At 50.0% G+C, this 14800-nt stretch overlaps 1 protein-coding gene across 2 annotated transcripts; it reads left to right on the top strand.

Annotated features, from left to right (window-relative positions):
* Positions 1-37: 37 nt before the first annotated feature.
* Positions 38-14800, top strand: CIAPIN1 (cytokine induced apoptosis inhibitor 1). Of its 2 annotated transcripts, none has more exons than XM_040982648.1 (9): positions 38-113; positions 3023-3198; positions 4355-4507; positions 6336-6412; positions 8002-8167; positions 10019-10092; positions 10928-11043; positions 13723-13804; positions 14212-14800. In XM_040982648.1, the coding sequence occupies exons 2-9, from the start codon at positions 3042-3044 to the stop codon at positions 14320-14322; spliced, it is 936 nt and encodes a 311-aa protein (XP_040838582.1). In that variant the 5' UTR covers positions 38-113; positions 3023-3041; the 3' UTR covers positions 14323-14800. The 2 variants fall into 2 exon arrangements, with proteins under 2 accessions (XP_040838582.1, XP_040838581.1); XM_040982647.1 differs by lacking the exon at positions 38-113 and adding an exon at positions 2045-2351.

Below are 14800 nucleotides of genomic sequence, written 5' to 3' on the forward strand. Positions count from 1 at the left end.
CGCGGCGCCGCCACTTCCGCCCTCTTGACGTCGCTGAGCCGCCTCCTCTCGCGAGCGGCGGGACGCACGGAGCCGGTGGCTGCGGAGAATCCCGGAGCGAGATCAGACGGCAGGTGAGTGCGGTTGGGGTGACCTGAGAGCCCATCCTTTCGCTCAGGGCTTTCTTCCCGACTCACTTTGTAGCACATCCTCTGCTTTCCTATTCCCAGCCCCTCCCCATCGTGGCACTTTTGGCTGACTTGTACCCCAAGAATCGAGTGCGAGGTGGCTGGGACCGGGGCTCCCGACGCTGTGGCTCTCCAACCTCCTTTTGAGCTGCCTTATTTCTCGAACATCCGCTACCGAGTCCGGGACTCTAAGGAGGAAGATCCCCGAGCTGGGGCCAGAGAAAGCATGCTTTTTCCCGCAGCCACTGTGTGACCTTGGGCCCCCGCTCCTCTGACGTTCGGATCTCCGAAGATCCAGGGGGGCTGCTGTGGCCCACCCGTTGTACTTTTGAGTCCCCAAGATGTGAGAGTTGAGTCCTCCCAGACTTGGCAAGGTCGAGATGCCCCGGGGAATTGAGTCACTCGCTTTGTTTTCTCTCCAGGCGTCTTCCTTTAACAAGCGCCCTGGCCTGTGGGTAGGGGAGTTTGGAAAAGGCCGATGCTGTGCATTCTGTGATTTCTGAGTGCCCAAGCTCCGAGGGCTGGAGCAGGACACGGTGTGACCCCTGAGCTGAAACACTAATGCAGGGCCCCTCCTTGAGGGTGGCTGGGGTGGCATCAGAGAAAGAGTGATGGGGAGAAGCTATGTGGCGTTCAGAAGTCATTGCTGACAGGAGATTGTCATTCTGTAGATTTGGTGTGTTTGCCACCAGCCTCTGGCTTTGTAACGGGTGGGCGTTTTGTTTTGCACACTTGTTCGGAACTGTCTTTTCTAAACATCCTGCTCCACACTGTTTGAGTGTGGTGGAAACATCCTCGACCAGGAGTCTTCCCCACAAGATGTTAAAATGCCAGATGCACACTGCTGGACAGATTTGAAGGCCAAGGGAAGGACCCACTGGCTCACAGGATTTTTAAAAAAAATAAGCAAGTGCCTCTACAGAAGGGATTCCCAGGCCTTGGCTTTGCTGCCTACCAGGGGCAGTTTGTAAGAACTGTGGGCCTGGGTGTGTGGGGAGAGGTGCCTCGCCAGCAAGGTCAGGAACGTGACCCTGGCTTCTCCTGCACCTCTCTATAGTTAAGAAACTGGGCCCTGAGTCACAGCTTCTAGTATGTGACAGTTGCCAGCAACTTTGTCCTAGTATGTGACGTAGGTGTCAACAACTTTGTCCTGATAGATTTTTATTTTTAAAGATGGATTCACACACAACCACAACAGATCAGAGGAAGGAAAGCTTCACACTGTGGCTCTCAGCTATTTAAAAGTTTTGTTTGCTCTTTTATTTGGAAAATGCTGGCTGAGAATCGGTGCCTTTGCCTGCTCCTTGAGGGTCAATGTATAACGAATGAGTTTTATGAGCCCCTGCTCCCATGAGAAGAGCATTTGGGGGGAACACTGAAAGCAAAGCACATGTGCTTGCCCAACTTACAGCCGCAGTCCCACTCTGACACTGTCTAGGATGCTCCCGTGTGCAGTTCTTACCCTGTAGAGCTAACGAGTTCCCTGGGTGGTCATCCTTAGAGGCTGACCGAACAGGAGGCAAATATGCCAAAGAGAGCAGATGGCCAAAGTTCTGGAAAATCATCCTTTTGCTGGGTCTTATGGTCAGGTTCAGGTAATATAGGCCGGGGGTGGGGGGTTCTGTGTGAAGTTACTGGGTAAAAAGAAAGGCCTGCAAGAGGGAAATTGCATAGAATTTTTGCAGAATAGGGAGTGGAGGCAGATGACAGCTGGAGACCCTGATTCTAGAGGGCTTAGACATTTTGACTTTGCTTTAGAAAATAAAATTATTAGTGACTGTTCTGGGAAAGGAGTGAAAGGTGAAGGTCCCATCATATTTACAGGATGTTTCTGGATGACAGGAATGTTTTCTAGGCACAGAGGAGAGAGCCCTTTGAAAAGAACATTTTCAAAGAAGGTCGAGTGCACATGGCTTACACTGAGCACCCGAGAGACTGGTGGCCATCACAGCCGCAGTCTGCTGGTGCCAGACACACCCCTGCCTGACCCTTCTGCCACCGCTTCTGCCTTGCTTTCATTTGCAGTTGGGAACTTGGTGGCATGAATGTTTCCCAAAGCAAGGAGAAGCTGAGCAGAGTACTGTCTGTTGACCTCATTTCATTGTTAGCACATTTCACACCTGAGTATCATGTGGAAGAGAAGTTGACCTGTAGAGGGAAATTTCTGCAGCTAAAGGCATGGATGTGAGTTAAAACTGCAGCTCTCTTTCTGTGCCTAACACGGTGTGCCTTGAGCAAAGTCACAGTTTCTTGACTGTAAAGTAGAAATGGTATCTGGTGTCAGGCTGTCCTCAAGTTTCTTTGAAATAATATACGTAAGGTGCTTTATGCAGCCTGGCTGTCATTAAATGTTAACACCAGTAGGCACTCTGGAGCACTGCAGATACAGTGGAATTAGATTTCACATCTTGATAAAAGTGGAAATCAACACTCACACTACAAAATTTAAACGGAGCTTGTGGTTGGGTTATGTCTGCCAAAGTTACTTGCCGTCTTTGCTGAGTCATGCTTCTGCTTAATTAATGCCCTGTGTGTTTTCATAGTCTTTTCTTTTTGCCTGGAGCCTGCTTACTTGACTCAAACCCTTTTTCCTTGACTGTCAAGTTAGCATTCTCTCCACTTGCCTGGATGGCAGTGGAAGCAAGGATTAAGAAGGCCTTGAAATGGTAGGTTCATTCATTCATTCATTTGTTCATGCTCTAGCATCTGCAGCAGCATGTCTGATGCCGTCAGCATTCGATGGTGGGAGTTGGACGTAGATTGGGTTTGTGGTCATATCTGATGAGACTTTGTGAATTAGATGACGCTTTCGTCTTGGCTCAGTTTTGGTTCTCTTTTGCCCCCGTTGACTCTAGGTCCATCAGCACCACAACAATGGCAGACTTTGGCATATCGGCTGGCCAGTTTGTGGCTGTGGTGTGGGATAAGTCATCTCCGGTGGAAGCTCTGAAAGAGCTGGTAGACAAGCTTCATGTGTTAACTGGCAGCGAGGGGCAGGTGTCTGTGGAGAACATCAACCAGCTGTTACAGTGTGAGTACCAGCCATGCTATCTTTTTTTTTTTAAAGATTTATTTATTTATTGGAAAGTCAGATATACAGAGAGGAGGAGAGACAGAGAGGAAGATCTTCTGTCTGATAATTCACTCCCCAAGTGAGCACAACGGCCGATGCTATGCCGATCCGAAGCCAGGATCCAGGAACTTCTTCCGGGTATCCCATACGGCTGGAGGGTCCCAAAGCTTTGGGCTGTCCTTGACTGCTTTCCCAGGCCACAAACAGGGAGCTGGATGGGAAGTGGAGCTGCCGGGATTAGAACCGGCACCCATATGGGATCCTGGCGTGTTCAAGGCGAGGTCTTTAGCCACTAGGCTGCACTACTGGGCCCCAGCCATGCTATCTTGATGGGCCTGTCAGGGGTGTCTAATTCCTTGGAAATTCCTTTGTCTGAGGTGGCATGTGAGAGAGGTGGTCAGGCACTCCGCTCAGTAGCAACTGAGAGACAGCAGACGTAAAGTGTGTGAAGTGTGTGATTGTGTCTTAGTAGCTATTCCATAGTTTTGTTTTTTAACATATATATATATATATATACACACACATATATAAAAGATTTATTTTTATTGAAAAAGCAGATCAGATTTACAGAGAGAAGAGGAAACAGAAAGCTCTTCCATCTGCTGGTTCACTCCCCAGATGGATTATAATAACCAGAGCTGAGCTGATCCACGGCTAGGAACCAGGAACTTCTGGGTCTCCCTTTTGGGTGCAGGGTCCCAAGGCTTTGGGCCATCCTCCACTGCTTTCCCAGGCCATAAGCAGGAAGCTGGATGGGAAGTGGAGTATCCAAGACACGAATCAGCACCTATATGGAATCCCAGCTCCTGGCAAGGCGAGGTTTTAGCCGTTGAGCCATGCATTGTGCCCCATAGTTGTACCTTTTTTTACTGAAGTTCATTCTTCATCCAGCTGCTCTTTTCTTTCTTTTCTTTTCTTTTTTTTTTTTTTACTGCTTTCCCTGAGCACGGTAAGTCAGACTGAGGGCGAGCTAACAGGCTGCATGTCCCTGTATGCTAGCGCTATAGTGTTGTGTACTGAATGGGCAGATTGGTGTGAGTCCTGCAGCCATAGCAGGGGCCTGGGGGCATGGGGGACTCATGTGTCTGCTGATGTGCATCTCCCTTCCTTGCAGCTGCCCACAAGGAATCCAGCTTTGACGTGATTCTGTCGGGAGTAGTCCCGGGCAGCAGCATGCTGCACACTGCTGAGATTTTGGCCGAGATGGCCCGGATCCTTCGGCCCGGGGGATGCCTCTTCCTAAAGGAGCCAGTAGAGACGGCCGGAGGTACGGACACCTGCACTGGGAAGGCTGGCACTTGGCAGGGGCCCGACCTGGGTATGCCTGCCGGATTCCCTGTTGGTTGAAGAACCCATACTCCTGCAACAGAACCATCTCCTTAGGAACACACTATTAAAATCTGAAGAAGTGCTGATCTGTGGCTGACTGAGTTAGTAGTAGAAGGAAGCTCCCATGTGAAAGTGACTGGGCCCTTCAGCGGGTAAACAGTTACATGTCAGTGTATCATTAACACAGAAACTGGTGGCAGCAATGGCAAGGAGAGAACTCCTGATCCATGCAACTGCAGTGTGCCTGGTGGAAAACCAGCCCAGCTCCATGCTTCCCCCATGCAAAATTCCTTACTCTTGAAGTGACAGAGCGGTGGTGGTGGGGCTCAGATCAATGGTTGCAGGGTTAGGAAGGGGAGGGAGGGAGTGTGTGGCTGTGAAGGAGAATAGGCAGTGCCTCAGGATGAGACAACTCTGTGCCCTGGTGTGTTGTTGGTGGTTACACAGATGCACATGTGTAAACTGTACACCCATAGCCCCACAAGCAAGCACATGTGAAACTGGTGGAATCTGGATGAGCTGTGGTCCACGCAGGTCAGGATCGAGGTCTCCCCGCTGTAGCTCCAGGTAGATCCGAGTATCTCCATGCAGTGGTAGTGGGGATGTTGGCTTGTGGGGAGACCAGGTAAAGGGGTCGTGGACCTTACTAAACCTTTCCTTTCTTCCTTTCTTTTCTTTCTTTCTTTCTTTTCTTTCTTTCTTTCTTTCTTTCTTTCTTTCTTTCTTTCTTTCTTTCTTTCTTTCTTTCTTTCTTTCTTTAATTTGTGTGTGTGTGTGTTTTTACCACTTTCTATGAATCTGTAAATGTGTAGTTTTTTCAGCCATTAAAGAAACAATGGTTAGGAGTCGAAGTGATATGATAACTAACTAATCATGGTGTGCCAGACCCTCTTGCTGGGATCCCATAAGTTCTGGAGTGGGAGCATTTTTCACCAGACTTTTACTTCATTGTGATTGCTTATCTTGTCAAATGAAAGAATAGAAGTGAAAGTATTTTGAAATGCACAAAGATCCTGATTGTTTATGGCAGTATATAGCCACGTGGTGTCTGCAGTAGAAATCCGCTTTCTGTTAAAACTTGGGTGATGAAACGTAGTTTGAACTACACAGCGAGAATGCTCATATTCTTATGCACCTCAGAATTAAGCCTCTTTTACAGTGCTTAGCCAAGTAACCTCTGAAAGAACGTTCTAGGGGCAGAGAGTGATGAGGAACAATAATAATGAAATTAGAACTTTTTTTAAAGATTTATTTATTTTTATTACAAAGTCAGATATCCAGAGAGGAGGAGAGACAGAGAGGAAGATCTTCTGTCCAATGATTCACTCCCCAAGTGAGCGCAATGGCCGATGCTATGCCGATCCGAAGCCGGGAACCAGGAACCTCTTCCAGGTCTCCCACACACGTGCAGGGTCCCAAAGCTTTGGGCCGTCCTGGACTGCTTTCCCAGGCCACAATCAGGGAGCTGGACGGGAAGTGGAGCTGCCGTGGTTAGAACCAGCGCCCATATGGGATCCTGGCGTTTTCAAGGCAAGGTCTTTAGCCACGCCGCTGGGCCCGAAATTAGAACTTTTAAGAGTATATAGCAGAGGCTTTGAATACCCAAAAGCATTTGTCAAATAAAAATATTGTCCCTGTGTGTATGTGTGTGTACATACATGTTATACAGAGTGACTGAATGCCTGCTGGCTCACTGAGGGTGGAGCCTGGGATGTTTTTGCTGGTTTGACCTGTAAGGCTATTAATTGGGCTTTTCCTCTTGGCAGTTGACAATAGCAAACTGAAGACAGCATCTAAACTGTGTTCTGCCCTGACTCTCTCCGGTCTTGTGGAAGTGAAAGAGGTAGGTCTGTAGGCACCGCCTTTGCTAGGAATTTGAACCACAAGTGACAAAACCAGACTCCTTGTCAGAACAATCTAGAATGTGAATGATGAGCATCACACAGGACTGGGAAACAAGAAAGACTGCCCACACAAGCAGTGTGAGGCCTCAGGGGACATACCTTAGGCCTGTGGGGGTTGGGCTGGGCTTGACCCCCTGGGATGCAGCTCAGCTGTGCACGTGAGGGGGGAGAGCAATCACTCTGCTGCCCCTGACAACCATCTGATTGGGGTCACATCCTCCGCCGCAGATGCCCCGTCACCTTCATTAGCCTTGAGTCTTGGTGGGTGCCTGGAGTGTGCTGTGGCTGGGGTGGATCCCATTTCCGACAGTTCAGTGAACAGCAGGGTGTTTCAGTATCTGCATTCCCCTGCTGTGCTCCCGTTGTCTGGGGTGCAGAGAGGCCAGTGACGTGCAGTGATGACTGTTGTCCTGATGGGTACTGGGGCTGGGGCCGTGATTCCTTCATTGCCTAAATTTTGTCTTAATAGAAGGACTGCTCAGAAGAACTCAGTTTGTCCCGAAGAATGCAGAATACAAAGTGACATCCAGCCCTTGGTTGCAGTTTGGTCCCCTAGGAAAGCCGCTAAGGCGTTTTTGTGTGTCAGTTTGGGTCTTTCCCTGTGCTGGCCATCACAGACATACAAACTTCTGTTTCATGTGGAAGTGGGATCCTGGGAGTGTATTATGCAGTTACCAATTTTTCCTCCAGTATTAGACATCTTAGATACGCTCATTATTATGTACAGTTTAGCAGTATTCTGTGCCATAGGCAAGCCATGTTTTATTTATTTTTAAGATTTATTTATTTTTTTCTATTGCAAAATCAGATACACAGAGAGGAAGATCTTCCATCCATTGATTCACTCCCCAAGTGGCTGCAACAGCCAGAGCTGAGCCGATCTGAAGCCAGGAGTCTCTTCAGGTCTCCCATGTGGGTGGAGGGTCCCCAAGGCTTTGGGCCATCCTGGACTGCTTTCCCAGGCCACAAGCAGGGAGCTGGATGGGAAGCAGGGCAGCCAGGCCACGAACTGGTGCCCATATGGAATCCTTATGCGTTCAAGGCGAGGACTTTAACCGCTAGACTACTGTGCCGGACCATGCAAACCATAATTTATTTAACTGTTCCATAATTATATTGGACATAGAGGACACCCTAGCCCTATTTTTTTTCTGCCTTTATTATCTGCTGCTTCCCAAGGGATGTAGAAAGGCTTTCCTGCCCTCTTTCCTCTTTCAGGGTGTGAGTCTGCTGTCTTCATGTGGGCATGCTTCTGTGTCCTACCCCAGGACTGGGCATGACTGACCTCTGTCACAGTCATGAAGCGCCCCCCAGATGCTAGCCTGGGGCCTTTTACCTGATATAAGTGCATTTAAATGAAGGGCAGGTTCAAAGTATATAGGCAGGCGGAATGACACTCCAGTGTTCCAATGAGTGAGAAACTGAATATGAGTTATGATCTACTATTATGTGCTGGACCTGTGTCAGACAACATAGGAAAACCTTCCATCGGATCCTGGACTCATCTTTGGGATGTCTTGGCTTGTAGCTGCAGCGTGAGTCCCTAAACCCTGAGGAGACCCAGTCTGTCCGGGAGCACCTGGGTTGCGAGAGTGACAGCCTGCTGTCTGTTCAGATCACTGGCAAAAAACCAAACTTTGAAGTGGGTTCTTCCAGTCAGCTGAAACTCTCCATGGCCAAGAAGTCCCCTGCAGGTGAGACTGACTTAGGATCGTTTTCTGGTGGATTGGGCTGGAGGGGCAAGTTAGAAACTGGGCCGGGGGGGAAATGGGATGGCAATGTTTTTAGATTGGGTCTTTCATTTTGGCCACTTCCAAGGAGAAAGATGTACTTGATGCTCTTCTGTCCTGGGCACGCTAGGGCACAGAGTGAAACAGCACACACAGCTGAGCTAGTCCAGCCCCTCCACACCAGGCGGTTCGAAATGCACTCTTTGTCAATTTATTTATATGGAAGGGTGAGTTGGAGGGAGGGAATAAAGAGAGAGAGAGAAAATCTTTCCTTCACTGGTTCGCACTTCAGATGACTGCAGTAGCTGAGACTGGGCTAGGCTAAATCCAGAAACTAGGAACTCCACCCTGGTCTCCCACATGGGTGCAGAAGCCCACACATTTGGATCCTCCTCTGCACTTTCCCAGCCATGTTAACAGGGAGCTGGATTAGAACTGGAGCAGCCAGAACATGGATGACAGCAGCTTAACTCACAATGCCACAATGCTGGCCTCAATCATGAGGTCCTCTCAGGCCCCAGAGTTCCAACATTTGTCCTCGGCAGACCTCTGTGGAGTGGGGCGAAGAGGGTCCTTGTTTAGGTCCCAGTGCTTTTTCTTCCAGCAATAAAGTCAGCTTTTGTTGCTTTAAAGACTTTCACAGTTTGATACTTGTAAAATTATATTTCCTACTTATACAAAATTGTGAGCACACACATTGTGTCACTCTCATCTTTGCTAATGCCTGAATTGTCCCTGCTGTGAGGAGTGCAAAATAAACAGATATTTATTCACACGACACTGGTTGGTTCAACCCACATCTTCAGAAATTCTTTGGAATCTGGCTCTAGAAAGGGTTGGAGCAGCTTTGCTGAGCTTTTGGGACAGTCTATAGTGACAGCAGTCACCAGGGGGTGCTCTCACCCAAAAGCCCTTTTATTTTTTACTTATGTTTAATTTATTGGCAAGACAGAAACAGAATTCTCATACTTGATTTAATCCCTACATGCCCTCAGCAGCTGGGCTGGGCCAGGCCAAAGCCAGAAGCCAGGAACTCATGTTGAGTTTCCTCCCTAGTAGATGGAGACTCAGGTATTTGAGCCTCTCATGGTGCTAGTTAGCAGGAAGCTGCATGAGGAGGGGGGCTGGAACTTGAACTTGGGCCCCTGATGGGTGATGTTGGTGTTCCAAGTGGCACCTGAAGCACTGTGCCAAGTCCTCAGCCTTCCCCGAGGATTTGCCTTCGCTGGATATGAGTCTATTCTCACATTCCTTCCTTGCATTCTCCTGGCCTTGGCAATTAGGTGTGAGGTCTGTGGCTACCTTGCTGCCAGCAGCTCTGAGCCTGTTTTCTTCCAAGTGACAGGTGCAGATGAGGCTGCTGCTTGGATGAGTTTCTCACAGTCCTCAGAACTACCTGCAGTAGGAAGAGGAGGTACCACTTAGCCCCATGATATGGAATAGAAGCTAAACTCAAGAGAAAGCAAACGAGCATAGGATCAAAGTCTTAGCCAGATTCGTACTAGGGGCCTTGTGTAACTGGCCTCCCCACAGGAGTAAAATTGGGGTGACAAATAAATATTTCCTAAGGTTGAATAAGGGTTAAGTTGGATACCTCTATAAAGTGCCTAGGGTAACATCCGGTGCTGGGTGAGAACCTAACAGATGATGGCGGTGTCCTTGACCTTTAGAGTGATTCTGGCTGTGCCTTTCCAAGTGGCAGTGGGCCTTGAGCCCAAGTCCTGTGCCTCAAGTTGTGGGGCTGGGCTCTGCCAGGCTTGCAGTGGCAAGTGTGCTATTGACTATAGCCTCCTTTCTTATCTTGGTCGGACTCAGCGAAACCTGCTGTGGACCCTGCCGTGGCTAAGCTCTGGACGCTTTCGGCCAATGACATGGAGGATGAGGGCACGGTGAGTCAGCCCTACTTCGCTTGGTTTCTATCTTCCCCTTCTGTTGGTGTGTGGAGCTGAGGTTCACAGGGTGACCTCTCTGGACTTGTAGATGGGAATGTTCCATCTGCTGTAACTGTGACCAGTGCCTTTAAGGAAACTCCGTGTCAGGGACCGTTGACATTCCCCATGAAGCCTCTGTGTCCCCCAGCATTGTCTCATCCTCACCAGAAGGCATGTGGCAGGACTCCTGCGGGTCCAGATTGATCCAGAAGGAGTTTGTTAGCTAAAATATGTGCATTGGCCTCTAGGCAAGTTGCAGAATATCCTATGTCATAAACAACACTTCCTGCCTTTGACGAGCCCTGCCTATGCTGAAGTCCTTCATTGCCATGCCACTGTGGTTGAGATGACACACCTGGGCAAGATAGGTTGTGGACCACGTCCTTGTAGGGCTCACAGCCTTCCAGGCTTGACCACCCATGTGCTCATAGCCTTGCAAGTCATATGTCCTGATTTGCGGTAATGAGAAGAGATTTAATTCATATCTGCAGTAAACACAGTACCTCTCTCTGCCCTGCCTGCCCCTTGCCCATTCTGTACATGTTGCTGACCCATCTCACAGATATTTTCCACGAAGTTCTCAGTTCTTTTCCCTCCTGCTCCATCTCTGTGGTGGTGGCTTAGTTTACGTTGGCTTCTTGAGCCAGTGGTTGGGTTGAGTGAGATGACTAACCCGGTCTCGGCCCTGGGCTGTGTAAGTTGGCCCTGTTGGCCTGCACGTCATCAGTCAAGCTTTTTGCCAGCTAGAGGCCATGATCGTGGCCTTGAACTATTTGCATTGAACACACTCCAGGATCTCATTGACTCGGATGAGCTGCTGGATGCAGAAGATTTGAAGAAGCCAGACCCAGCTTCCCTGAGGGCTGCCTCGTGTGGGGAAGGCAAGAAGAGGAAGGCCTGCAAGAACTGGTGAGTATTGGGGGCGGGGTGGCTACTCGGCTCCCACTGGCTTCTGTATCTCAGTGTTGCTAATGCCAGCCCATTGTGAGTGTGTCACACATATAGTGGGGTGGGGAACATCCAGATGGCGTGAATTTCTCTGGTCAGGACCTGCCATGGCAACCACATAGGTGAGACTTGGTGTCCAAAACATCTGGTGTAGGGGCTTTTTTTTTCTTTTAAGTTTAAGATTTATTTTATTTTTATTGCAAAGTCAGATATACAGAGAGGAGGACAGACAGAGAGGAAGATCTTCCATCCATTGGTCCACTCCCCAAGTGGCTGCAACAGCTGGAGCTGCGCCGATCTGAAGCCAGGAACCTGGAACCTCTTCCAGGTCGCCCATTTAGATGCAGGGTCCCAAGGCTTTGGGCCATCTTCAACTGCTTTCCCAGGCCACAGGCAAGGAGCTGGATGGAAAGTGGGACTGCCAAGATTAGAACTGGCGCCCATATGGGATCCTGGTGTGTCCAAAGCGAGGGCTTTAGCCGCTAGGCTACCATGCCAGATCCTTTTTTAAAGATTTATTTGTTTTTGTTGGAAAGGCAGATTTACAGAGAGAAGGAGAGACTAAGTTCTATCCACTGGTTTGTTCCCCAAATATTTGCAATAGCTGGAGCTGAGCACATCAGGGGCCAAGAGCTTTTTCCGGGTATCCTGCGTGGTGGGTTCAGAGTCCCATGGTTTTGAGCCATCCTCTACTGCTTCTCCAGGCTACAAGCAGGAATCTGGATGAAAGTAGGGCAGCTGGGCCATGAACCTGCACCCATATGGGATCCTGGCACTTGCAAGGAGGAGAATTTAAGCACTGAGGCTTCATGCTGGGCCCAAGCAGACTCGTTAAGTTTGTAACTTTTGTGTGGCTTATGTGTGATATCATAAATATCCAGATGGCCCTTGGCAGAAAGAAAGTTCCCCATCCCTGGTATTGGGGAATGAATTAAACAGGTACCTTTTAGTTTATTAAATTTTGAAAGATGTATTTATTTTTATGTGAGAGTTAGAGTTAAGAGAGATAGGCAGGTCTTTCATCTACTGGTTTACTCTCCAAATGGCTATTGTGGCTGGGCCGGGCCTGTCTGAAGCCAGCAACCAGGAACTTCTAGGTCTCTCATGTGGGTGTCGGGGCCCAAGCACTTGGGGCCATCCTCTGCTGCCTTCTCAGGTCGGAAGCAGTGAACTGGATAGAAAGTGGAGCAGCTGGAACTTGAACCGGCAACCCATATGGGATGCCAACCCTGCAGTCTGAGGCTGAACCTACTATGCCATGGAACCTGACCCACAAGTAGCTTTTAAAGAATAATCAAGGGCCTGGCATGGTAGCATAGTGACTAAAGTCCTCACCTTGCACAGGCTGGGATCCCATGTAGGCACCAGTTCATGTCCCAGCGGCCCCACTTCCCATTAAGCTCCCTGCTTGTGGTTTAGGAGCTTGAGGACAGCCCAAAACCTAGGGACCCTGTACCCACGTGGGAGAGCTGGAAGAGGCTCCTGGCTCCTCACTTTGGATCAACGCAGCTCCAGCCATTGCAGCTGTTTGGATGGAGGATCTTTCTTTCTCTCTTCCTCTCTATATCTGACTTTCCAATGGAAGTAATTAATATTACTCTACCTTACAAGTCCCAGCGACCAAGGAGGTACTGGTGTGTTAGCTTTGGTATTCCTCATCCCTGGGTTGGGTGGACGTCTCCCCACAGGTGTGAATGTGCCAGCAACACAGGAGGCCCAAGTAGGTGAGGAACAGCCAGTGTGTCAGTGGGGACTTATTTTCAGCCAGGGGCCACTGGGCATTTATAACATCTTCTGCAGATCATACCCATTTGTCAGCTTGTAAACCAGCCGACTTTTGATGTATTGAACCATGAATTCTGCCTGTGGTGGTGCCCTTGGCAGGGCCAGACCAGAAAATCCCACAGACCTTACATGGCCACCCCTGGGTTTGGTGCAGGCTCCCAGGGAAAGACAAGCTGGGTGGTCGGAGCGTGGGTGGGGGTGGGCGGTGTGTGTCTTTGGGTTAAGGTTTGCTTTAGCTTCTGTGAGACTGGGCACAAGTCCCTGGAAGGGAAGTCAGTGCGAAGAGGCCAGTGTGTGCTGGAGCAAACACTTGTGCTGGAGCCACCGGCAGGCTGATGGCATCGTGCAGGTGCTAGGGAGCCAGCAGAAGGTGGTAGAGGCATGGGCACTGCACCTGCCCCACCTTCATCTACCCAAAGCTGGGCTCTTTCTCAGGAGCAATCAGAGCAGAACACATCTGATGGGAACCTGAGTGCAGAAGGGAAAGGTGGACACTCAGCATGGGGTTGGGACCAGGCTTGGTTAGGTGGCACTTGGTGCTAAATGCAAAAGTCACTAGCACTTGCAGATCAAAGGTTTCAAGTGCAAATCCAGAATGTGCATTTCTGTTTTTAAGCAGTGTTACGTCTGCTGGCCATATTGTGACAGTGACAGCTGGAGTGGCCTGTAGCCACAGCATAGACCCTCAATCGCCATCCATCTCCCTCCTTGTCAAGCTCATCTTCCTAGCTCCCTGGTGTCTTGTTGTGACACCCAGGCTTGGATGGGACATGGTGGGTATGCTAAGGCGCTGTCCAAGATATCTGTTTCTGGGCAGTGACAAATCTCATTTGTGTGCACCTGCTGTCCCCGCAGCACCTGTGGCCTCGCGGAAGAACTGGAGAAGGAAAAGGCAGCAGAACAGAAGAGCTCCCAGCCCAAGTCGGCCTGCGGGAACGTACGTATTACCCTTCCCCAGTGCCAGGACAGTGGCCTCGTCCAAGTTCTGCCTCTCGGGCACTTCCTGTTCAGGCATCCTCCCAGGGGGCGAGCATGGGAGGGCATGTGTGTGTCAGTGATCCGTATGAGTGCACGCACCTATGCCTGTGTGTGGAAGGCACCTGTTCCTTCTACTTTGGGCCCCTCTGTTCTGCCTCACAACGGGTCCTGAAGTTCATCGGCCCCTGGGGAACTTAGCTGCAACCTGAACTGCTGGCGTGGAAAAAATACGGCCTGGGTGCTATCCATGGGACCCAAGAGCGTTGAAGCTGTGACCGTGCATGCAGTCAGCAGTCTCCTCTTGCTGTCCTTGTCTCTGGCTGCTCTGACCTCAGTTTCCTGGTGTTATCTCTCCTCTCTGTGCAGTGCTACCTGGGTGATGCTTTCCGCTGCACCAGCTGCCCCTACCTCGGAATGCCAGCCTTCAAGCCCGGGGAGCAAGTGCTCCTGAGTGCCAACAACCTTCACGACGCCTAGGAGTAGCCTGGTGTGGCACACGCTTGCCCCTCCAGCCAGCCTTCTCCCTCAGATGCCACCACTGTGCTCCTCCCTCAGCCCCCAGATCTGCCTCTCTTCGTTTGCAGTCCATTTGCTGGACGGGTGCTTGGCAGCCCAGGGCAGCTGGCTGTGGGTGCTGTGGTGTGCAGTGCTGCTATGGATCAACACAGTGAGGACCGTGGGGCCCACCATGCCTGGGAAGGGGCCTGTTTCCCCACATATTGTTAGGGGAAGGCAGTGGGCCTACACGGGTCCCTCTCCTGCTGACCACACAGGTCCTGGCAACACAGGCCAGGTTTCTCTTGACCTCCTCGGGGTACCAAAGGAGCTATCACTCACTGGTTGCTGTGATTCCATCACATCCAGTGTCCCTATGTCCCCACCATTTGATAGTAGCATTGGATGTGTGTCCTGTTGTCATTTCTGTTACCCTACCGGTATTAAACCCATAAACTTC

This window comes from Ochotona curzoniae, unplaced genomic scaffold (assembly GCF_017591425.1).
Source record: "Ochotona curzoniae isolate NIBS_2020 unplaced genomic scaffold, NIBS_Ocur_1.0 contig_3622, whole genome shotgun sequence".
Classification (NCBI taxonomy): Eukaryota; Metazoa; Chordata; class Mammalia; order Lagomorpha; family Ochotonidae; genus Ochotona; species Ochotona curzoniae.